General features: G+C 39.9%; 1 protein-coding gene across 14 annotated transcripts in view; it reads left to right on the top strand.

Annotated features, from left to right (window-relative positions):
• Positions 1–21636, top strand: part of LOC123998932 (RNA-binding protein Musashi homolog 2) — a 403050-nt gene extending 381414 nt beyond the window's left edge. For 2 of the 14 annotated variants that reach the window (XM_046304176.1, XM_046304182.1), the window contains exons 12-15: positions 5499–5678; positions 11390–11544; positions 15585–15655; positions 19447–21636. In XM_046304176.1, the coding sequence (XP_046160132.1) occupies positions 5499–5678; positions 11390–11544; positions 15585–15626 (377 nt within the window). In that variant the 3' untranslated portion in view covers positions 15627–15655; positions 19447–21636. Of the gene's footprint in view, positions 1–5498; positions 5679–11389; positions 11545–15584; positions 15656–15758; positions 15800–19446 lie in introns of all 14 variants that reach the window. The other 12 variants (XM_046304186.1, XM_046304184.1, XM_046304181.1 and 9 more) reach the window with 9 other exon arrangements.
• Positions 21637–26540: the final 4904 nt, after the last annotated feature.

Here is a 26540-nt window from a genome sequence, read left to right as displayed (position 1 = left end):
CACCTCAATCAGAATGTACATTTTTATGTTCCACACTGGTGAGTACTGATAGCCACAATGCATTTATTATCTACAGACCAAAAACTGAGAAAGGGTCTAGGTAATGTGTGAATGCTCCTTGCATGTTAAAGTGGTCAGAGAGACATGCAGTATTGTGTTCTATTCTAAGAAAAAAAGTCATTGTGCGATATGATATTCCATCCTGGCTTATTATTATTCATTTGTCGTAGTTCCATTGATTGGACCAGATGTTCCTTTAATATAGAAATACAGTACTGTAGTTTATAATGAGCTTTACTCCAAAGCACCACAGGGATTGTATGCATACACTCATATACAAGCCCCCGTCCATCCCCCAACAGAAGTGCGCTAGTGTAGAGAAATGGGAGAATTAGGCCCTCTCTAACAGCTTGGTAAAAAACATATGTCTGTTAGGCTGATCAAAGGAAAGCCATTATTTCTACATCTTTGATGTTCAGCCACTTTTCGTCACTCTGGTTCTGTTTCTCACCTTCGCCCAAGTGAAAGTAGCTTAAATCATTTGTTTGCTCTGAAGAGAAAATTAGTTGGGGAAGATAATCAAGCTATTCTGCCTCTCCCAGATGGCAGCTTTGGTCCATAGAAGGGAGCGTTTTCAGTGAGCCTAATTTTATTCATATCCTCTCCCACTGGTGGCACTATCATTAGACGCAATCTACCTGAACAATAAAAGTAATTTTGCCTGGCTTTATTAGATAAGACCCTCCCGGCAGTGAGAGGCCTCATGCCAGCAGCTGAGGACTAATTGTCCGTGTCAGCGCAAACAAAGCCGCCATGTGTATTTGTTGTGTCTGTGGATGTCGTCTTTGTGTCCTGTCGTTCCCGCTATCCTGGAATTGGCGGAATTATGCTGATTGCAACAGGAAGCTGCCATTGTCGGGGGCCTGGCAGCCGGTACCATACGGATGTGGCACGGGGGGTGTGGCTGGGCCAGGGACAAAGCAGGGCCTCCCCCTCCCTCCCCTCCCTCAGCCTAGCACCTCTCAGCCGTTTAACTAATGGGGGAGATTGTGGCAAGGCCTTTGTAAAGGTCGCTGCTTGTTTGTTGTTAAAGATCTAATTAGGAAGAGGAGAGGAAGCAGAGGAAGCTTGTCTAATTAGAGATGAGCATGGGAAAACCACCTCGGAAACTCAAGGACGGACGGCTATTAGCGTGGATGTCACAAACGGATTAAACACAAGTGTCCCTAGTTTTCTCCTGGTGTCTTTAATGATTAAAGCTGGGCTGAATGCGTATCTCCCGTGAAAGTCGCCTGAAGGCAGCATTCCATAGCACAGGCAGAAGAAAGGAGGATGGTGGGCAGGGATGAAGATAAGGAGGTGGAACACTCAGGAAATTTGGTCCCTTATCCTTTTTCCCCAGTCCCGGAAAAGAGCACATCCTTCAGAGAAACGCAGTGACCCTGTGAAATGCCCTCGTCCATAATTCAACCTGGCCCGTCCTCCTGACAGAGTCCTCATTCCCGTGCTGCAGAGGGAGTGTCTTCCAGGTCGTTGGTGTGTGTAAGAGAACGTCCCTGCCTTGGAGTACTGGCTCTGTGGTTGGTGGCATGGGAGTGGTGTGGGGTACAGAGGAGGTGCAGCTGGATTTAATGTCCCTGGAGCACGTGCAGAATGCTGAATAGCCACCCGTGTGACAGTCGGGCACAGACAGACAGACAGACAGACAGACAGACAGACAGACAGACAGACAGACAGACAGACAGACAGACAGACAGACAGACAGACAGACAGACAGACAGACAGACAGACAGACAGACAGACAGACAGACAGACAGACAGGCAGGCAGGCAGGCAGGCAGGCAGACAGACAGACAGACAGACAGACAGACAGACAGACAGACAGACAGACAGACAGACAGACAGACAGACAGACAGACAGACAGACAGACAGACAGACAGACAGACAGACTCCAGAACTAAGATACAGAGATGGACTGAGGGTTGAGTGCAGATCACTGGTGACTCAGCACCTGTCCCTGGGTCCTGTCATATCCTCTCTATCACACTGAGAGGAGACAGCTCTGTCTGACACCACTGGAGTCATAACAGCTCCTTGACATTCTCTCATTTCTAGACTTGTTTGGAAGACTTGTCTTAGGTTACAAAGATTTACAGTTGAAGTCGGAAGTTTACATACACCTTAGCCAAATACATTTACTCACTTTTTCACAATCCCTGACATTTAATTGTAGTAAAAATGATCTGTCTTAGGTCAGTTAGGATCACCACTTTATTGTAAGAATGTGAAATGTCAGAATAATCGTAGAGAGAATGATTTATTTCAGCTTTTATTTCTTTCATCACATTCCCAGTGGGACAGAAGTGTACATACACTCAATTAGTATTTGGTAGCATTTCCTTTAAATTGTTTAACTTGGGTCAAAGGTTTTGAGTAGCCTTCCACAAGCTTCCCACAATAAGTTGGGTGAATTTTGTCCCATTCCTCCTGACAGAGCTGGTGTAACGGAGTCAGGTTTGTAGGCCTCCTTGCTCGCACACGCTTTTTCAGTTCTGCCCACACATTTTCTATAGGATTGAGGTCAGGGCTTTGTGATGGCCACTCCAATACCTCGACTTTGTTGTCCTTTAGCCATTTTGCCACAACTTTGGAAGTATGCTTGGGGTCATTGTCCATTTGGATGACCCATTTGCGACCAAGCTTCAACTTCCTGACTGATGTCTTGAGATGTTGCTTCAGTATATCCACATAATTGTCCTACCTCATGATGCCATCTGTTTTGTGAAGTGCACCAGTCCCTCCTGCAGCAAAGCACCCCCACAACATGATGCTGCCACCCCCGTGCTTCACGGTTGGGATGGTGTTCTTCGGCTTGCAAGCCTCCCCCTTTTTCCTCCAAACATAATGATGGTCATTACGGCCAAACAGTTTTATTTTTGTTTCGTCAGACCAGAGGACATTTCTCCAAAAAGTATGATCTCTGTCCCAGTTGCAAACCGTAGTCTGGCTTTTTTTATGGCGGTTTTGGAGCAGTGGCTTCTTCCTTGCTGAGCAGCCTTTGCTCAGGGTAGCCTAGTGGTTAGAGCGTTGGACTAGTAACCGCAAGGTTGCAAGTTCAAACCTCCGAGCTGACAAGGTACAAATCTGTCGTTCTGCCCCTGAACAGGCAGTTAACCCACTGTTCCTAGGCTGTCATTGAAAATAAGAATTTGTTCTTAACTGACTTGCCTGGTTAAATAAAGGTAAAAAAATTCGAAATAGGAATTGTTTTACTGTGGATATAGATAAGTTTGCACTTGTTTCCTCCAGCATCTTCTTAAGGTCCTTTGCTGTTGTTTTGGGATTGATTTGCGCTTTTCGCCACAAAGTACGTTCATCTCTAGGAGACAAACACGTCTCCTTCCTGAGCGGTATGACGGCTGCGTGGTCCCATGGTGTTTATACTTGTGTACTATTGTTTGTACAGATGAATGTGGTACCATCAGGCATTTGGAAATTGCTCCCAAGGATGAACCAGACTTGTGGAGGTTATTTTTCTGAGGTCTTGACTGATTTCTTTTGATTCTCACATGATGTCAAGCAAAGAGGCATTGAGTTTGAAGGTGGGCCTTGAAATACATCCACAATTGACTCAAATGATGTCAATTAGCCGATCAGAAGCTTCTTAGGCTATGACATCATTTTCTGGAATTTTCCAAGCTGTTTAAAGGCACAGTCGACTTAGTGTATGTAAAACTGGAGGTGAAAGTACGGTTTTATCATTCTTTTTTATTCCTGCATCGACCCGTTCACTCATTCATTCCTTTATCTTCCCATTAATGTTGCCCTTCTCTGAGTTCTGTGTTGTCATCATTTTCCTCATTGGTAAAGACTGATCTGTTTTCCGTAGCAGTTGCTTAAGAGAGATGTAAAGGGGTTATTGCGTTATGGAGCTTTGTTCCACGTCTCAGGGTTTACTGTACATGACTGGAAGTCTGCCATTTTAGGAGACCATTATTTAAGAAGTGGGAATGGAGCCCGAGTAGCGCGCAGTGAAACTGTGAGGCCCTAAAGCGCCGGCTAAGGAACACGCCTGGTGTTTAGATTCCATTTGGCAGCTGCTGACAAGCTCATTATGGCGGTCTAGGTGTGGCACGGCTTTGATCGCCTCTTCCGTTGGAGACTCATATAAAAACAAGCACACAGCAGGGAGACCTGCCGTGAAAAGAGCCGCTGACGCCAATCTCAGTTTTTCCTTGAGTGGATTAACTCCCCATATTGAAGAGGTGCGAGAGGGAACAATTGCCTTTAATGGCTCTCTTTATAAGAGCAGCTTGTCTCAGATTAAGAGGACAAGCAGTAAATGTCAGCACGTCTTATTGCTGAATGACGATTTCTGAAGCGTTGATAATCCTCCATCTGTGTGGAATGAGGGCCACGTTTGAATGGCCCAATAAGTGTGAAGTGTTTTGGAGCCCTGCCTTTTGGTAATGGTCAGTAAACATGAATGTGTCTCTTTGTTATCCAACCCAAAGAAAATGTCACATGCATAGACCTCAATATGTAGTAGTAGTGGTTCAAAATCAGAGGCATGAAATGAATTATTGATTTGTACGCATTCTACATTTTCCTCCCGTTGAATGATGTGTTTACATCAGATATGTCCAGTAAGCATTGTAGTCGTCAAATTAAAGATGTATTGACCTGTGTTTTTAATGATTCTCCAATTTCATCCCTCTCTCTGAATTGCAGGACAATGTGAGGGAATCAGGTTAGATTGATTCATGTATAGGATTTAGAGACAGCCAGTCTACTACCTCAAAAAGCTCCTACTTCACTGTTTGTCTTATGATTGTTACTAGCCAGTTAACCATCCTATTATCTTAGACAGTCAAACATCTTATTACCTTAGACCGTCAACCATCCTATTATCTTAGACAGTCAAACATCTTATTACCTTAGACCGTCAACCATCCTATTATCTTAGACAGTCAAACATCTTATTACCTTAGACCGTCAACCATCCTATTATCTTAGACAGTCAAACATCCTATTATCTTATATAGTCAACTATCCTATTATCTTAGACAATCAACCATCCTATTATCTTATTTAACACTCAACCGTCCTATTATCTTTGACAGTCAACCATCCTATTATCTTATTTGACACTCAACCGTCCTATTATCTTAGACAGTCAACAATCCTATTATCGTAGACAGTCAACCATGTAATTCCACTAAATGCGTTGGGTTCCCTATAGAGGGATGATGCGTTACCCTGGTTCCGACAGACTCCTACACCTCAGACACTCAGACTGGCAGCAGGATCTGCTGGGGAGGGAGAGCAGGTAGAGGACACAATGTATCTCAGCCAAATTAACCCCTCATAAGTAGTCACACACCAACCACCATGCCATGCTTATGAGTCTGGACATTGACTACTGTGAAACAAAACGTTTTCCACAATGATGGAGTCCCTTCCCCTCCCCCTCCCCAACCTATACTGTACCTCTCAGGCTTTCACGATTACGGGTTTTACTCTGCGCCCAGTGACCAGAGGGGAGCGCCCTGCTCCTTTGCGGACTATGGCTCCCTGGGGCCCCAGGCGGCTCAGATGCTGCACAGTGAGCATGCCACCTCCGCCTGCAACTCCCCCCTCCAGCACCTGCACAGCCCGGATCAGTTTAAGAGCCCAGGTTTGTATGTGCATCTCTCTCATCCACCGTCTGGACTGTTCAGTTTGACTCATGAAGTTTCCTCCATACAGATGATCTATGCAGTTTTTTGGTTGACATTTTTTTGGGGGTCTTTGACGAGGAAAGAAATAAATGCGATAAGGATGAATGTCTTGCCAGCAATGCATTGCATGTTTATTCCTTCTTTTCATTTTCAATGTAACTTTTCTGTTTATTTGTGAAGTTTGTTCCATGCCCCTGCTTTGCTCCAAGGGGATGACATGTATGTTTTCCTCCATACACAGAGCATGGGAGGTAGGGGACTGGACTACAATGTCCTCTGTGAGAAAGCTCTCATTTACTTTTCTTATGTCCCCATCCACCCAATTCAACCACCTGGACATTTGAACCTTTTCGATTTCAACATTTGAATGAGAGTGAAAGACTGACTGACTGGGAGAGTGAAAGGGTTAGTCAGTGAAGGGTTAGCCAGTGAAAGGGTTAGTCAGTGAAGGGTTAGCCAGTGAAAGGGTTAGTCAGTGAAAGGGTTAGTCAGTGAAAGGGTTATCCAGTGAAATGGTTAGTCCGTAAAAGGGTTAGTCAGTGAAGGGTTAGCCAGTGAAAGGGTTAGTCAGTGAAAGGGTTATCCAGTGAAATGGTTAGTCAGTGAAAGGGTTAGTCAGTGAAAGGGTTAGCCAGTGAAGGGTTAGCCAGTGAAGGGTTAGCCAGTGAAGGGTTAGCCAGTGAAATGGTTAGTCTGTGAAAGGGTTAGTCAGTGAAAGGGTTAGCCAGTGAAGGGTTAGCCAGTGAAGGGTTAGTCAGTGAAATGGTTAGTCAGTGAAAGGGTTAGTCAGTGAAAGGGTTAGCCAGTGAAGGGTTAGTCAGTGAAAGGGTTAGCCAGTGAAGGGTTAGCCAGTGAAGGGTTAGTCAGTGAAAGGGTTAGTCAGTGAAAGGGTTAGCCAGTGAAGGGTTAGCCAGTGAAGGGTTAGCCAGTGAAGGGTTAGCCAGTGAAATGGTTAGTCAGTGAAAGGGTTAGCCAGTGAAGGGTTAGCCAGTGAAATGGTTAGCCAGTGAAGGGTTAGCTAGTGAAGGGTTAGCCAGTGAAATGGTTAGTCAGTGAAAGGGTTAGTCAGTGAAAGGGTTAGCCAGTGAAGGGTTAGCCAGTGAAGGGTTAGCCAGTGAAAGGGTTAGTCAGTGAAAGGGTTAGTCAGTGAAAGGGTTAGCCAGTGAAGGGTTAGCCAGTGAAGGGTTAGCCAGTGAAGGGTTAGCCAGTGAAATGGTTAGTCAGTGAAAGGGTTAGCCAGTGAAGGGTTAGTCAGTGAAAGGGTTAGTCAGTGAAAGGGTTAGTCAGTGAAAGGGTTAGCCAGTGAAGGGTTAGCCAGTGAAGGGTTAGCCAGTGAAGGGTTAGCCAGTGAAATGGTTAGTCAGTGAAAGGGTTAGTCAGTGAAAGGGTTAGCCAGTGAAGGGTTAGTCAGTGAAAGGGTTAGCCAGTGAAGGGTTAGCCAGTGAAGGGTTAGTCAGTGAAAGGGTTAGTCAGTGAAAGGGTTAGCCAGTGAAGGGTTAGTCAGTGAAAGGGTTAGCCAGTGAAGGGTTAGCCAGTGAAGGGTTAGCCAGTGAAGGGTTAGCCAGTGAAATGGTTAGTCAGTGAAAGGGTTAGTCAGTGAAAGGGTTAGCCAGTGAAGGGTTAGCCAGTGAAATGGTTAGTCAGTGAAATGGTTAGTCAGTGAAGGGTTAGTCAGTGAAAGGGTTAGTCAGTGAAAGGGTTAGCCAGTGAAGGGTTAGTCAGTGAAAGGGTTAGTCAGTGAGAGTGTATTGGAAATGATTGAGTGATGGATAATTGTTTTGCGAACAACTAGGCAATCAGAAGACTTGTTTTGTTTATAGATTAAAGTAACATTACATCCTTGCGCAGTCATATGCATAATTTAGCTATTACATTACAAGTGGCATGTTTCAGTATGATATCAGTGTGTGTTTTTTGCAGAAGCGCTAACATTTACCTTTGCAATTTGGTGTGTCTTTCCCAAGGTTGTGTTCTTTACATAGTGGAAACTATATGTTGCATCCAATAAGTCAGTGGAAAGCAATTGTGTTTCTATGCCATTTCCTCTACAGAAAATACGTAGCTATAACAATTTAATTTCAATTGATTACCCTCATTCTAAACCACATTCGGGGTCAGCATGTGCTATTCGTTTGGTCATAGGTTTGTTCCTGATAAAACTGACAAGAGATGTAATTTCACTAAATTGCATTTGATATTTTGTGGAGTAAGTGTACATGAGAAAAACCATGTTGAGAGGAAAATGTTGTGAGAAGTGTTCCTTATTGTCCCCAGCTCAGGGGATGTCAGGCAGAGAGCTGGAGATGTGATTTGGTGGTTTTGATCTGATCCACAGTAGATATTTTTGGGCTCACTGTATGTTCTTGTTGTATCGCTCTTCAAACAATCTTACTAACATTGAAACAGATGATATCACTGAAAATATGCATGAGTTTGACTACTGGTGTGGCTCTCTCCTGACCAGATCTTATCCTCCCGTCCAGATGAAATGGCCATGTAGACTAGAGACAGTAATGATGTCTGCTGATGATGATGACCCAACCAGACTGACTAATGGTGCCGTCACTGCTCTGTAGAGTCCTACTCTATTGTACCAATGAAAGAGTGGAGTGGAGGAGTGGTGACCAGCAGGCAGCGGCAGGTGTTGAGGCCCCCCGCAGTCCGTCCCTGTACTCCTCACTAGTCCTGCCTCATTGGCTTTGGCAGCAGACAGGAAAAGACATCTTTAGGCCCCGTGCTTTACAGCGAGGATTACACAGATCTCCTGGTTTGGAGGCTGGCCCATTCTGGGTGGAGATTTGTCTGCCTGCATGACTCATTGGGATGGATCCCTTCAGGACTCCACTCTCTGTCTGTGTCCTAGGGCTTCACAGGAAGATGGCAGTACTGCAGGCCTACATCCACCTCTCCATTTACACACAGAGTGGTGATAAGTGGGCTTTGATTACACACACAGCTGTAGAGAAGAGAGGGTCTACATCTAAACGCCAAGGTGCTGAATGTGGGGAATTGTATAGTGTGTTGATTCTTTATTTTTTTCTGTGCTTGGCTGTAGAAGAGGAAGTGTTTTGTGGCTTTCCTCATTTGGTAAAGGCCCGTTGTGAATGGCTCCTCCCGGTTTTCTAATGATGCCCTGTGGGTAAAGGTAGGGAAGCTGAGACAGACGCCCAGCCACCAGGAAATTACAAAATTGTAACTGCCAGTCTGAATAGAAATGCTTTCATGGCAAATGTTAATTGTAAACCACCTCCACCCCTGTTTACCTTCAAGAGAATGCTTCCCCTGTAGCCCCAAGTGCTTTCAGACTGTGAATACGTTGATGTATTTTAAAGTGCAACTCAATAGACGTGATCACACCAGTCAAACTACAGTCAACAAACTGCTTCAGTTATTAAGACCCAATGACAGGACATAAAACATAGCCATATGATCCTACCGTGGATCAACATCATCGTATTGACCTCCTGCTTTGTCATTGCTCAGATACTTAAGCCCCAATGATGTATTTTTCTGGGGAATGTTTGATCATATCTACCCACCCCAGTCTCACAGACACAGTCGTATCTACAAATATCACCAGGTTGGCTTTTTTTGTTGAACCTACTTTTTCAGCGTTAATGTTATTATTTTGCTGGAAAATAGGAAAGCAGTGTAGGCATATAATTACATTTGTATCAGCACCTTTCTCCCTTATCCACACAAACACTTTGTCAGAGCAGAAACAACACACAAAGTGACATGAATAGAGACACCAGCGAGGGGAGTTGGTGTGGAACAGATGAGTCACCTGTGTCTTTAAAGATGCTGTGTAATCAAAGGCTGGCTCGTTAAATTAGCATGGGCGCCGCGAAGACACCAGCCAACCCCAATAAGTGTAACTCATGTTTTGCTATTAAACTTAATGACTGAGGCCATGTAGCCCCGAGGTTTAAGGAAAAGCATCAATCCTGTTTCCCATCGGGGTGCGGTGCTGTGCGCCGTTCAATAGAATCCAGTAATTATAAGAAATTAGGATTACCGTTTAAACTGAAAATAGCTGTAATTGCTTAATAAGCAAGTTTATTAAGTGCTGTTCCATACAGACCAGAGCCGTTGAGGCCAGCCATAGGAATGGCTCCCTCAGTAGATCTCTATGGTCTGGGACAGGTTCTCATTTTACATTTAGGAAGAAACCCACTGTAAGAGGGATTTTGTGCTTCTCACAGAGTTAGTATAGATAAAGTGATGTGCCACAACTTCTGAAGGACTATAGCATCTGATAAGGGTGTGTGTTTTGCATTTCAATAGCATCTAAAGCTTGTTTTTGAAGTGCCATGCAAGGCATCCCTGTACAGTACAGATCTTATTAGCCTCATGAGCTCAAAATCTAGCATCATGTATATATTTCTATATTAATCTCCAAACACATAGCCTACAGATCAACTTTCCGTTTTTGTAGGAGATATGCCACAGTCAAGAGCCTCAGAACTCCACAGTGTTTCTCTTTTCCTTTTCATTTCATTTCTGCATTTTCGTGGTTTATTTCTCAATGGGGGTGAGATGGAGGGTTATGTGAATCTGACAGCCGAGGAGATTGAAGTGGTGTAGCAGTTATAGTGTTTTAAGACATCACTGTGCCCCCCCCCCCCCCCCCCCCTCCAGCTTAGTTTTATTCCGCCAGTGTTATTGGCCATCGCTGGGCGTCTGGGTTTTCAAAAGGCCTTTTTATTAGTCAGACTCTCTCCTAGCCACAGGGCATAGGTTAGAGGTCACACAGAGTGGTTCGTTTACATCTCCACATTGTGTACCTGTGGATGAACTCGGGGCAAGCTTTTATATTTTGTATATTTCCCAGGGTTTATATCTCCTCTGTCTGTAGAACAATTGTGTCCTTTGTTTTCTTGCTGGAGTGGAATTTTTAACAAACATAATCAGAAGTCTTTCTGCAGTTTACTGAAATCCTGAAGTCAGGAAATGGCCAGGCCGAATATGCATGGAATAGATATAGATATATTGTAAGATGCAATGAAAGAAAAAAAGTGTCTATGTACATTGGAATGTTTTGTCCAATCAGGTTTTTGTCTAATCGTGCAAATAAAAAAACATCAACTGGTGTTATACCTACATGAGTATAGAATCCAAAGCAACTAAGCTGCCCCCTTAACTATATGGCACCTCTTGAATATTATAATAATTACCAATAGAATGAACACTTGTCAACATACATAACTACACCTTAATAGTTGGTAGCATGGTCCAAGTATCTCTGGTGGTCTGCTTACAGTTTCTATTGTGCATGATTGTGGTGTGAGTGTTTTCACTGTATAGTATACATAGCATGTAGATATCTCTAGAATATCATACTGGATTCATCTTGTACATTGCTCTTGCCGCCTCAAGCCTGCAACATTTCTTCTGTCAATCCCCAACTAAATTAATGCCGTTTACGTGCAAACAGGCCTCAAATGGCATTACCAGTTACTCACTAATGTGTGTTATGTTTAAGTATAGTATTGATTCATATACCTCTTCCCAGACATGAGTTCAGTAATGTATTCTTGGATGTTGAATGTCTATATTGTGGAAGAATGACCCAGAATGAACTAGCTACATATAAGTTAACACCTGTGCTCTGTGAAGGACCGCGGTGGAACTGAATTGTTGCCCCCCTACTGTGCTCTACGTACAGGGGGAAACCCAGCTCGTCCTGGAGGCTTCCCAGGTGCCAACAGCCCAGGGCCTGTAGCCGAACTGTACGGCCCTGGAGGCCAGGACTCCAATGTGGCTAACTACATCAGTGCCGCTAGCCCCCAGGCTGGCTCCGGCTTCGGCCACAGTATCGCAGTGAGTACAGTACACCTTCTCTGTCCACTGACCGTTCTGTCTGTCTGTCTGTCTGTCTAGCCCGCACGTGTCAATCTCATTCCATGGAGGGCCAAGTGTCCCTGGGTTTTCGCTCCTCCCTTGTACTTGATTGATGAATGAATGATTAGTAAGGAAAACCCCTCACCTGGTTGTCTAGGTCTTAATTGAAAGGAAAAAACAAAAACCAGCAGATACTAAGCCCTCCATGGAATGAGTTTGACACCCCTGGTCTAACCGATTAGACTGCTGTCCTTATACAGAGCATTTCAAAAGTATTCTGACACCTTGACTGTTTACACATTTTATTACGTTACAGCCATATTCTAAAATTGATTAAAAATAGATGTTTCCCTCATCAATCCACACACAATAACCCATAATGACAAAGCAAAAACTGGTTTTTCGATTTTTTAAAATTTTAAACTGAAATATCACATTTACATAAGTAGTCAGACCCTTTACTCAGTACTTTGTTGAAGCATCTTTGGCAGCGATTACAACATTGAATATTCTTGAGTATAACACTATAAGTTTAGTACACCTGTATTTGGGGAGTTTATCCCATTCTTCTCTGCAGATCCTCTCAAGCTCTGTCAGGTTGGATGGGGAGCATTTTCAGGTTTCTCCAGAGATATTAGATCGGGTTCAAGTCCAGGCTCTGGCTGGGCCACTCAAGGACATTCAGAGACTTGTCCCGAAGCCACTCCTGCGTTATCTTGGCTGTTTGCTTAGGGTCATTGTGCTGTTGGAAGGTAAAACTTCACCCCAGTCTGAGGTCTTGAGTGTTCTGGAGAAGGTTTTCATTAAGAATCTCTCTGTACTTTGCTCCATTCATCTTTCCCTCGAACTTGATTAGTCTCCCTGCCCCTGCCGCTAAAAATATCCCCACAGCATGATGCTGCCACCACCGTGCTTCACCGATGGAAACAGGATGCACCTGAGCTCAATTTCGATTCTCATTGCAAAGGGTCTGAATAAGGTATTTCTGTTTTTTATTTTTTATAAATGAGCAAATAAATCTAAAACCCTCTTTTCCCATTGTCATTATGGGGTATTCTATGTAGATTGATTATTATTATTTATTTAATCCATTAAATAAGGCTGTAACGTAACAGAATTTGGAAAAAGTCAAGGGGTCTGAATACTTTCCAAATGCACTGTACATAATGTATGTGTGTGTTAGTGTTACAAGGAGGCAATGCATACTGCACTCCCTCTCTACTTGTGACTGGGTTCACCACTAACTACACTTCAGAGGTGTATGAAGTGTTGTGTCAATCAAACTTTTAAAAAGATCGAATGAGATTTGACTGAATCAATCAGTTGGTGAAGATCAGAGGGCTGGTGTGTTGTCCTGTCAACAGTATCAGACTTATAAAAAACATATTTTAAAAATGAGGAAAACAATTGAGGAAGAGACTGTATTAATTAGAGGGAAATAGCAAATTGCCAACATTGTATCTATCAAGTGAAACTGAAACATGATATCCCATCAAAAGCACAACGCTGCAGAAAAATACATTTAATTGGTATTTTTTTCTGGCAGAGCACAGCTTTCCTTATTAGTTGTCAGCTGTGCCATGTCTGATTGGTTGAATCTTTGTCGGTCTCAATTTAGGAAGAAAGACAATGTTTGTTATAGAATTTACTGAAGCACTGAAGTTCACTTACACACACACTATGAAACCATTTTATTTGCTCAATGTTAAATCTTGTTACTGACCTGTCTCTGCTAAATTGGCACTGCCAAAGTTTCTGCATTCTCTTGAGTTTGTATCCCTCGCTGCCAGTCACCTGTCTCTTTAAACACTGTGAACTTGTTCAACCTGACACCAGCTTGTTAGTGTCTCCTAGTTTACGCGCGTCAGAAAGAGAGTGGAAATGTCAGGAGTTGTTTTCCGGATTTTAGTTTTGGATGTATTCTCTGGGAATGAACTGCTTCAGAAATATTTAGAACTCTGAGGACTGACGGAAAACAGTCATCATGAAAGTATAAAGGAAAGTAGGACCATTGAACAAGATTAATTGCAGAAAATCCTTTAAAACGCTGTTAGAATGGATTTTTTAAATTGCCTGCTTGCGTCCATTGTTTTGGGTTCTTTTGTTTGAACCTTTTCCGTTTGTATCCATATAGTCTAGCTGACTCAGATAAAGGTTGACAGTGCTTTCAATCCGTTTGTATCCATATAGTCTAGCTGACTCAGATAAAGGTTGACAGTGCTTTCAATCCGTTTGTATCCATATAGTCTAGCTGACTCAGATAAAGGTTGACAGTGCTTTCAATCCGTTTGTATCCATATAGTCTAGCTGACTCAGATAAAGGTTGACAGTGCTTTCAATCCATTTGTATCCATATAGTCTAGCTGACTCAGATAAAGGTTGACAGTGCTTTCAATCCGTTTGTATCCATATAGTCTAGCTGACTCAGATAAAGGTTGACAGTGCTTTCAATCCATTTGGATTCATAGTATTGCACATAGGATTAAACTTTTGTTGTGAAGATGAGAAAATGTTCATTGTCTAAACACTGGTGAAAAGGAGGCCCTTTAACAATGTTAAATTGTATTTCGACAGTACATTTGAAGGGAGATATGATATATTTGATGCAGATATACTTTTTTTTACACAAGAAAAAAGGGTTGTGAAATGTGTTTTTAATTTTTACTTCAGTTGTACTAAATTCCATTCAACCTAATCCACCTTAAAATGACTCAATGATTCGAACAGAGTGAAATGAACCAGTGAAGCGCCGTGGCAACCTTCAGTGTGCAGGCAGATGAAGTCTCTATCCACAACATTAAGAAGGGAAATGATTCAGAACTAAAATGACGTTTTTAAATTAATTTCTGTGTTACATGCAGCCAAAAGATCACATATTGGAACTTGACAGGTTACAACCTCATGGATGACTTCAGTCACTTTGACTTGCCACACGATCTCCCAGTTTGGTGTAATAGCACTGACTAGAGAGTCGTCAGACGATGTCAATGCTAGAACAATTCCTGTGTCATAACCAATAATAGATTGGGCTCATGCTCATTTGTCTCTTGAATTTGAATTGAACAAGATGACAAAGAAAATGAATGGCTAATGAACATTCTAGATATTTTTGGGTGTGTTTCATTGAAGCGTTTATTTAAACCTTCCTTAACTTGTCACAGACACAATAGACAGATGAGAAGCTAGATAACTGGCTCAGTTAAAAGAAAAGACTCATTGATGTTCTGTTGTTTCTGCTCTCTAAGAATGCTGTGTCAGTGTCTCAGTTCACTGATATGGTTCAGACAATGTGGTTGATTGGCATTATGCAGAATGACTCATTATGGAAGATTTTGTTTGACGATGCTAAGTAGCTTTTGCATGAATTGAATTTTAATTGATTAATATTGTTTATGTTGGCATGAACGAGTATACGTATGTAAAAAGTGAAATCTTATGTCCCTCACAGGTCTTTAGGCCCTGTGCAGTAGTTGCTGGGCTGGCCCCTATGGCCTTTACTGTGTTGAGGGATTGTAATTCTTCTCTTCAAAACGCATTGACCTTGAATTTGCCTCTATTCACCCTCTTCTCAAGCGCTCCTTTTGTTTTGTCTCTATTTTCCTAATGATACATTTGATATATTTTCTTTCAATCACCCTTGTAGCTTTTTACTCAGCTCAAGCTCTCTTCCATCTGTTCATTAGAATGAACTCAATCATTTAGAAGATGTGAACATTCTGTCACCATGTGGAATTGACCTTCAGTAGTTGTGGTGTTTTGAAGATCAGTGAATAACAGTATAAACACCCTCACTAAGTAAGACATCTGTCAAATGCTACAAGGGACAGGTCCCCCCCCCCCTAAGAATAAAAAACACATTTGATTTATGATGATTGTCTGTTGCTTTAGTGATCAAAATGATGAACAGGAACAGAGAATACCCATTCATGCTAGCGGAACAAAATGGATACAATACAATGTACTAACTCTTTTTTTCCTTGAAATGCATACTGACAAAGGTACTAACTGTATACTTTTAGGGCCCGTTGATTGCGACAGCTTTTACAAATGGATACCATTGAACAGGTGTTCGGTTGCCATCTCATTGGAGGTATTATATTCCATTTATATTGTTCAGCAGTCGTTTCTGTAGATTTACCTCTACTCTGTTACTCCAATTCCACCTCTCCTTTCTTCTGTTAAAATACATACAGTAACCCTCTATTTCACCTCACCATGCTACAAACTTGTACAGGTACAGAAACACGCTTGTTTAATATGTCTATTAAGCTAAATGCATGCAATGGCAAATGACAAAAGTCATTTTACAAAACAACATGATTCAGCTTTGTTTGTGGAACTTGTCCTCCCTGATTGACTGTGTACACTAATCCTATAGGCCTACATAAATGGAATAACAATAATGAAGTTCTTGGATGAATTGACTGTGTACACTAATCCTATAGGCCTCTACATAAATGGAATAACAATAATGAAGTTATTGGATGAATTGACTGTGTACACTAATCCTATAGGCCTCTACATAAATGGAATAACAATAATGAAGTTCTTGGATGAATTGACTGTGTACACTAATCCTATAGACCTACATAAATGGAATAACAATAATGAAGTTCTTGGATGAATTGACTGTGTACACTAATCCTATAGGCCTACATAAATGGAATAACAATAATGAAGTTCTTGGATGAATTGACTGTGTACACTAATCCTATAGGCCTACATAAATGGAATAACAATAATGAAGTTCTTGGATGAATTGACTGTGTACACTAATCCTATAGACCTACATAAATGGAATAACAATAATGAAGTTCTTGGATGAATTGACTGTGTACACTAATCCTATAGACCTACATAAATGGAATAACAATAATGAAGTTCTTGGATGAATTGACTGTGTACACTAATCCTATAGACCTACATAAATGGAATAACAATAATGAAGTTCTTGGATGAATTGACTGTGTACACTAATCCTATAGACCTACATAAATGGAATAACAATAATGAAGTTCTTGGATGAATTGACTGTGTACACTAATCCTATAGGCCTACATAAATGGAATAACAATAATGAAGTTCTTGGATGAATTGACTGTGTACACTAATCCTATAGGCCTACATAAATGGAATAACAATAATGAAGTTCTTGGATGAATTGACTGTGTACACTAATCCTATAGACCTACATAAATGGAATAACAATAATGAAGTTCTTGGATGAATTGACTGTGTACACTAATCCTATAGGCCTACATAAATGGAATAACAATAATGAAGTTCTTGGATGAATTGACTGTGTACACTAATCCTATAGGCCTACATAAATGGAATAACAATAATGAAGTTCTTGGATGAATTGACTGTGTACACTAATCCTATAGACCTACATAAATGGAATAACAATAATGAAGTTCTTGGATGAATTGACTGTGTACACTAATCCTATAGGCCTACATAAATGGAATAACAATAATGAAGTTCTTGGATGAATTGACTGTGTACACTAATCCTATAGGCCTACATAAATGGAATAACAATAATGAAGTTCTTGGATGAATTGACTGTGTACACTAATCCTATAGACCTACATAAATGGAATAACAATAATGAAGTTCTTGGATGAATTGACTGTGTACACTAATCCTATAGACCTACATAAATGGAATAACCTGAAGTTCTTGGATAAATGGAATAACAATAATGAAGTTCTTGGATGAATTGACTGTGTACACTAATCCTATAGACCTACATAAATGGAATAACTACATAAATGGAATAACAATAATGAAGTTCTTGGATGAATTGACTGTGTACACTAATCCTATAGGCCTACATAAATGGAATAACAATAATGAAGTTCTTGGATGAATTGACTGTGTACACTAATCCTATAGGCCTACATAAATGGAATAACAATAATGAAGTTCTTGGATGAATTGACTGTGTACACTAATCCTATAGACCTACATAAATGGAATAACAATAATGAAGTTCTTGGATGAATTGACTGTGTACACTAATCCTATAGGCCTACATAAATGGAATAACAATAATGAAGTTCTTGGATGAATTGACTGTGTACACTAATCCTATAGACCTACATAAATGGAATAACAATAATGAAGTTCTTGGATGAATTGACTGTGTACACTAATCCTATAGACCTTCATAAATGGAATAACAATAATGAAGTTCTTGGATGAATTGACTGTGTACACTAATCCTATAGACCTACATAAATGGAATAACAATAATGAAGTTCTTGGATGAATTGACTGTGTACACTAATCCTATAGACCTACATAAATGGAATAACAATAATGAAGTTCTTGGATGAATTGACTGTGTACACTAATCCTATAGACCTACATAAATGGAATAACAATAATGAAGTTCTTGGATGAATTGACTGTGTACACTAATCCTATAGACCTACATAAATGGAATAACAATAATGAAGTTCTTGGATGAATTGACTGTGTACACTAATCCTATAGGCCTACATAAATGGAATAACAATAATGAAGTTCTTGGATGAATTGACTGTGTACACTAATCCTATAGACCTACATAAATGGAATAACAATAATGAAGTTCTTGGATGAATTGACTGTGTACACTAATCCTATAGACCTTCATAAATGGAATAACAATAATGAAGTTCTTGGATGAATTGACTGTGTACACTAATCCTATAGACCTACATAAATGGAATAACAATAATGAAGTTCTTGGATGAATTGACTGTGTACACTAATCCTATAGGCCTACATAAATGGAATAACAATAATGAAGTTCTTGGATGAATTGACTGTGTACACTAATCCTATAGACCTACATAAATGGAATAACAATAATGAAGTTCTTGGATGAATTGACTGTGTACACTAATCCTATAGACCTACATAAATGGAATAACAATAATGAAGTTCCTGGATGAATTGACTGTGTACACTAATCCTATAGACCTACATAAATGGAATAACAATAATGAAGTTCTTGGATGAATTGACTGTGTACACTAATCCTATAGGCCTCTACATAAATGGAATAACAATAATGAAGTTCCTGGATGAATTGACTGTGTACACTAATCCTATAGACCTACATAAATGGAATAACAATAATGAAGTTCTTGGATGAATTGACTGTGTACTGTTGCTTTCTCTAGTTTGCATTAATGGCAGATGATTGGGTTTGTTCTCCGTTCACTTTTACTGTACAGTACAGTTTGTAATCTGGAATGGAAACATGTATTTTACAAATAGTATTTTGTCCTTACTGCCCCCCAAAATATTCCAAAACATGTTAGGGACGTAACACTTTTGAAGCCTGGTCTGTCTACATGCAATGCATCACTCAGGCCAATGTGTCAAATAAAGCAAGCATATGACATGTCAAATTCAGTGTAATTCCTATTGCCTGTGGTTGACGTTGTTGGTTAGGGAGTCATCTGAAGGTAATAGCCAATGTTCCAGTTATGAAACTCACTAATATAATTGAACACACTCAATTAGCACCCTCCTTAACACTGATGCTGTTCAAAGTGCATGAGGCAAGAGAAAGCAACAGTAATAGATGCAATCTGTGTAAACTGGAATTCTGGGAGAATGAGTTCCTGATAGCTTTGCTTGTGATGACCTCACTATAGTGGAATGCAGTTGTGGTCTCTCGTGCGGGTGTGGTTGTGTGTATATAATGTACATGCCTCACTGACTCACTCATAGTGTTAGTATAGTAGCAAACAACGTACTGTTATACGAGGCTCATGTTGTTTTCTTAGTATGCTAGGTTATGGTGAAGCTTAGGTGCTCATGTTGTGTGCTATTGAAATGCACATGCTCCTAATTGTTCCACTGCATCTGTGTTATTCAGCAGAGTCTATCTGGTGGTCCAGGGAAGACAGACCGAACCTTCTAATTGGCTCTGTGTACAGGTGATGTCATCCAACTTCAAGCACTACAGCATCACCCAGGAGAAATGGTGGAACCACATCAAAAACATCATCTCAGAAAGGAAAGAAAACTGCTGTACCATAATCCAAACCTGTAACCTGACAACCTGGTTTGTTATGACATTTCTTGATGATTTCATTCACTTTTTTCCCTTCCTTTTATTAGTTGTTTGATTAGCTTTACAGAGAGGCATTTTGGTTTGATCCTAATTACTTGTGTCATTTTTTGATTTTCTCTTGTAGTGTATGTATGTAAATGGATATGCTTCTCTCTTTCGGGGGTCATAGTCGAGAATGTACGAAGCAATGTGTTCACATTTGGTACCAATTCGTTTAATCAAAAAAGATCAGCGCTTTAGGTGTCTTTTTGCACATAAAAGAAATCCAAAGTGGAAAGTCTTGGAAAAAAACATCAATTTCATTTCAAATGAAAATTCGAGAGGGTAACTAACTAATAAATCTTAGTAGCTGTTTTTAATTATTGTGATGTCTCATTGTTAACCATAATTACCTATTTTTGGGCAATACAAAGAGGACTCCAATATTTTTATGGTCCTTTTTTACAAGTGTTGTTTTTGTTGTTTAGAAAAAAATATGTATACTATAAAACATTTCATATAAATACATTGTGAATTCAAAGACTTAAGAAAAATAAATGTAACTGTAAATACTATTCCAGTCATTGCATATAACCAACTCGATGAGAGAATAGCATATTTTTGTGATGGTGTGTCAAAGAAATGTTCTAGCGTGTGAATAGGAAAAAAAGCTCTAAAGAAATACTATTATCCTTTGCTGCTCAGAGACAGTGACTAACCCCAGTGATGGACACAACACATTTCAACACTGATGGCTTGCTCTGGAAATACTCAAGCTGAATAACTTTACAAGTGTCAAACCAGTGCATTTACAAGTGGTGAGTTCAGCGCACAGTTTTAAAATGGATAAAAGATCATCGGTATCCTTTGTCTAACCAAGTGTTATTTAAGAGATCAATGTTATTTGAGTGATCATTTAATCCAAAGCACACTGTACTTAGTGTTGAAGAGTAGAACTGGAGCCTAAGCATTTTACAGTACTCTGCGCATCCAGACACTTTTATACTCCTGAGAGAAAAGCTCAGCTTGTTGTTTGTTGTGTTGTTGTTGTTGTTGGTTCCCTCCTGCTTGCTCCTCTTACGTTTGGGACTCCATCAGTTCTCTTTTCAATGAATTGGGAAGGAAAACAATTTGATACCATACCTCAGCCCTGTGAGTTATACCTTGGAATCGTTGAGAGGTTGAATTTATTTTAGTGGCAAATAGATTCAAACATTGAATGGAGAGAAAAGAAAATGTCTAAATCATTGCACTGTGAGCAGTAAAGAAAGAACAGGCCATTTCCCATTTGCACATGTATATGTTGGCTATTTAAAATGGTCCTGTCTCTGGGGTGAAGTATGAAGGAGTATTGGATGTTGCTCCTCTCTAGAATAGGCATACACAAACAGCTTGGCAAATAGCAATTAACTGATGAATTACTACCAATGTGTTGTGGTCATGTCTTTGGATTTCACTGTATTGTGTACGCCAACTTCTAATCTAAAATATTGATGCTATTTTACATCCAGCCAATAGAAGACACTGAATAAATTATTCATCCTGGTAACCATAGCTGCTGCGCTAATTTCTTACACCGTATGTGTAGGGACAGGTTTTGCTCAATTATAGAGACATTTAACGACATGCTTTAAAGTGCAGTACGATTTGTAAACATGACGATGGAATGAGTGGTGTATATTCTGATGTACTTTTCCTGCTGCAAATATGTTTGACAATTCATTTCACCTGACGTTTCATTTCATTATCTCTTTGGTTCAGAACAACCAGGTGAAGGAAAATGCTGGATGCTTTTGAGTGATGTGGAGATATGATCAAGTAATAATTGAAATGAGAAAACGGAAGAGAACCATTGTAATGTTCAAATGTAAAAGGAAAAAAAGAAATACAAAACTTTTTTTTTAAAGAAAAAGATGCTTCTTCACTGATTTCAATTTTGAATCAGGGGATTTTATTGATATTTTTGTGGTTACTAATTGTAATATGATATTATTAAAATGTACTGTGCATCCATCGATTTCTCTCTTTCCATTCCCTTCCCTGTCACCACATACAATCTTTTGTTGATCATCCATGTATTTCAATAGTGTGTAAAAAAAAATCACACAAAAAAACAAACAAAAATGAACTTGTAACAGAGTGCTGTCTTTGATACCAGTGTAGTGGTCTATGCTCTTCTTTGTCGTTCTCTCTTTTTCTGGCTTTTTCCTCTCCTTTCTCTGTCACATTCTCTTCCCCACTCTCTCGCTCTCTTACTCTCCTCTATCTCCTTGTAATTAGTCGTAGATGTTATGTAATTAAGATAATACTTGTAGTTATTAGTGGATTTATGACCAGTAAGGATAGAACTTTCTCTTATTATCAAAAGTTTGACATAAATTTGCAAACAGTTATTTTAATAGCAGTTCCATGTAATTTGTTCCTCGTATGTCTTTTTGTGTGTGTGTGTGTGTGTGTGTGTGTGTGTGTGTGTGTGTGTGTGTGTGTGTGTGTGTGTGTGTGTGTGTGTGTGTGTGTGTGTGTGTGTGTGTGTGTGTGTGTGTGTGTGTGTGTGTGTGTGTGTGTGTGTGTGTGTGTGTGTGTGTGTGTGTGTGTGCGCTTTACTGATCTCACATGGTTTCAACTAACCAAAGCTCTCACAGAAGAATTATAGAGAATCAAATTGCTGTAAGATGGAATTTTAAACAAGGCATTATTTGGATCCCCTCCCTTGAATGTTTAAAAGGGGTGTGTCATACTACCTTAAATGTTAACGCTAGATATGCTAAATGTTTATTTTGGATGACTTTTTAACAGGGACACAAGCTATAATTAGGAAAAAGATTTTATGTGAAAGCAACAACAAAAAAACATATTTTTTAGAAAGTTCTAACATATTAATGATGATTACTACAATAATAATAATAATATTAATAATCATAACACTACTAATAATAATGAACTGTAATATCTTTTAATGTTTTTACACTATATCCCAGATGCCTGTATGGCTCTGCTATTTTTGGATTACCACTCTGTTTTTGAAATGTTTCTGCCTTTCATTTTACTCATAAAAACATTCTTTTTTTTGTGAATACTTTTTTTAGTCCCTGAAAACCAGCGCTTTATTCTAATCAAAGTTAGGTGTATGTTGTCTGTTAATGTTGTTCTCACAGATCTCGACAGACATGCTTATTACGTCACAACCTCTGGAAAGAATTGGAAGTCATCTAGCTTTTAGATGCCATTACATACTTGGAGCAAAGATGACACAGAATGAATCTTTCTAATGATTGTTTCATACCTGATGAAGGTGGTCGACACGGCATAAACTTAAGATACTCCTGAAGATTGTCTTCAATTAGTTCACCTGTTGTTGAATGTCTTCAAACAGTAGTTCAGTTGGTCAGTAAAACTGTAATGTCTATAGCAGGGGGGGGGGTTACAATTGGGGTATGTAAGCTTAGATATCCATGTATTTCTCACTCGTAATAGTTTGCAGCACTTGAATATATGTATATATTTCGACCTTTGTCAAGGATTTAGTTAGTTAGTTAGAAAGTCAAATATTATGGGTGAATTCAATTAGACTTATACAGGAGTTGATAATAAAATAGTAGTTCTTAGAGGAATCAGTTCATAGATGTACTGTCCATAACAACATGTTCACAAAGAAATGAAATGTATGTGGAACTGGCAGGATGAAATCAGCACAAAGGTCTTTAGCAGTTGGATTGAATAGATATGAGTAGCATATACTTACTATAGCCTATGATATCATTACAATGCCTTGAGGATCTTAGTCTATAGTAGACAACTCCTTTGATTAAAGTAAAGGCTGGCCATCCCATTTAAATAGCTCATTCCCCTTTGATCTGTGTTCAATATTAGCTTGGACTTTAAGGTAGCATGCCTCTGTTGCTGTCATTGTCTTTTTCATTGACAGCAGTTTACAGCTGATGAATGTTACACATCTTACTATACTAAAACAAATCCATTGGAAAAAATGTTGGTTTGAGAGAAAAAAATCTAAAATAATGTTAAAAAACGACCTGGAAGGTGTTGATATTTGTGTTCGACCTTGTTCATTTAAACTTGAATCTTGAGGCAAGTGCTAGGCAATGGCCAATCATTTCATGCCATCATCCATGAATCACCATCTCCCCCATGTTCATTAGTCTGTGTACAGTACATACATGTTATGTTATGTGTCTGACCTGTATATCCCTCATGTGAACATGTTTGACTAGATGAGAATAGTGATCCCTCTGTATTCTAGACACAGCAAAGCCCTATCTCCCTTGGGTTTGTATAACTTAGTAGCCAACACTGTTTTCATCCCTCGCTGTCAAAAGAGTCAACGTTATGGTGAGCTAGTGTGCTCAGTTGGCATTGCATTGTCTTCAAAATTCAAAATAGACCTTGTTCAGTGGTCTTGCATAGGTAATACATTATGAATGACTGTTAACCAATAAGTGAAACATCCTCTGGTATATTTTGGATACTCTTAACGTGTGTGGATCAGAGTGCACGGTTGTTATTCTAATCTGTAGTAAGGAATGATGAGGAAAAGTGAGCAGTCTTCTATGACTCCACAGCATAATGAGGCTATTGTCCTGCCACGTAACACCCACTGTTTTCCAGTGTGGAGGAGCAGCCTTCCACTGAGCTATCCTCACTAATTTGCTGTCTGCTCCTGATTTGCCTTGCCCATTCCTAACACTTGCCCATTTTTTAACGTTAACATACTTTTTACGGCGAGAGACTGACAGAACTGCCTGACGTCTGAAAGCATCTTTCAGGTCTTCTTGTAGGGCTTTGCTCAAGCCCTGTTGTAACATAAACTCAAATGGATGGGGGTCTCTCACATCTCAGATGTGGAAAGTATAATTTTATATTTGTATTTTCAAATAATAATAATGATGAAAAAAATGTTTGTGAAAGGTTTCCATCCTCTACTATGGTCCAGAAATCGATGTGTCTGTCTGGATAAGAGAAAATAAAAAAAATATACTGTTTTATTCCTTGTTTTCATTATTATTTTTGATTTGCTTAACTGTTGTAATAACATTGTATTATTCATTTTGTCTGTCCTATTAAATTTGATGTTCTCTCAATATTCGAATCATTTCAACATTCTCATATTAAATGCAGCATTTAAGGAATTATACAATCATGCATGTACATGTTTGCCTAGTTTTGTACAGAATCAGACAAAACTATTTTTGTCCACAGTATTTTATTACTATTTTACTACAGCTACATTTGAATAGTTTTGCATAATAATAAGTATGACCATGGATATCCATCAATGGACATCAACTTCTTTCTCTCATGCTAGTGTGCTCTTTTGGCAGTGCATTTTTTTCTAAATTGGAACTGGACCATGTTCAGTGGTCTTGCATAGGTAGTAATACATCATGGATGACTGTTAAAGGTCCAATGCTGCTGTTTTTATCTCAATATCAAATCATTAAGAACCTTACTGTGATTGTTTTCAATTAAAATGGTCAAAAATAAACAAAAATAGCAAAGAGCAATTTCTCAAGCAAGGATTTTGCTAGGATGGTCTGCGAGTGGTCTGAGTGGGGAGGGGAGAATCGAAAACTAGCTGAAAGAGGTTTGGAACTCTCTTTCCTATTGGTCTATTTACTCATGTACTGCCTGGTGATGTCACCAGGCAGGCCAAAACTCCAGAGATGCGGTAAAGGAGTCAATGGAAGCACACATTCCATTGACCGGATTTGAACACATTCAACAAATCTGATCTCACAAAGTGGATATTTGTAATAATCTGTCATGATTTATGTATTGAAGGCCCACAATGTGTTTACTAAAGTCCAATTTGGATATACAGTTCATTCCGAAAGTATTCAGAACCCTTGACTTTTTACACATTTTGTTACGTTACAGCCTTATTCTAAAATTGATTAAGTTGTTTTTTCCCTCCTCAATCTACACACAATACCCCATAATGACAAAGCAAAAACTGGTTTTTAGAAATTTGAGCAAATATATGAAATCAAAATTTTTTTACAAATGAAATATCACATTTACAGACCCTTTAAACAGTACTTTGTTGAAGCACCTTTGGAAACAATTAGTTATTGGGTATGATGCTATAAGCTTGGCACAGCTGTATTTGGGAGGGTTTCTCCAATTCTTCTCTGCAGATCCTCTCAAGCTCTGTTAGGTTGGACGCAGAGCGCCGCTGCACAGCTATTTTCAGGTCTCTCCAGAGATGTTAGATAGGGTTCATGTCCAGACTCTGGCTGGGCCACTCAAGGACATTCAGAGACTTGTCCTGAAGCCACTCCTGCGTTGTATTCACTGTATGCTTAGGGTCGTTGTCCTGTTGGAAGGTGAAACTTCACCCCAGTTTGAGGTCCTGAGTGCTCTGGAGCAGCAGGTTTTTATCAAGGACCTCTGTACTTTGCTCCCTTCAACTTTCCCTCGATCTTGACTAGCCTCCCAGTCCCTGCCGCTGAAAAACATCCACACAGCATGATGCTGCCACCACCAGGCTTCACCGTAGAGATCATGCCAGGATTCTTCAACAAAGGATGTTTGGCATTCAGGCCAAATAGTTCAATCTTGGTTTCATCAGACCAGAGAATCTTGCTTCTCATGGTCTGAGATTCCTTTAGGTGCCTTTTGGCAAACTCCAAGTGGGCTGTCATGTGTCTTTTACTGAGGAGTGGCTTCCGTCTGGCCACTGTGCCATAAAGACCTGATTGGTGGAGTTCTGCAGAGATGGTTATCCTTCTGGTAGGTGCTCCCATCTCCATAGAGGAACTCTAGACCATTGTCAGAGTGACCATCAGGTTCTTGGTGACCTCCCTGACCAAGGCCCTTCTCCCCCGATTGCTCAGTTTCTCTGGGCGGTCAGCTCTAGGAAGAGTCTTGGTGGTTCCAAACTTCTTCCATTTAAGAATGAT

This window comes from Oncorhynchus gorbuscha, linkage group LG16 (assembly GCF_021184085.1).
Source record: "Oncorhynchus gorbuscha isolate QuinsamMale2020 ecotype Even-year linkage group LG16, OgorEven_v1.0, whole genome shotgun sequence".
In the NCBI taxonomy this organism is placed as follows: domain Eukaryota; kingdom Metazoa; phylum Chordata; class Actinopteri; order Salmoniformes; family Salmonidae; genus Oncorhynchus; species Oncorhynchus gorbuscha.
Note: the sequence above shows the minus strand (reverse complement) of the source record. Positions and strands in the feature narration are given on the sequence as shown.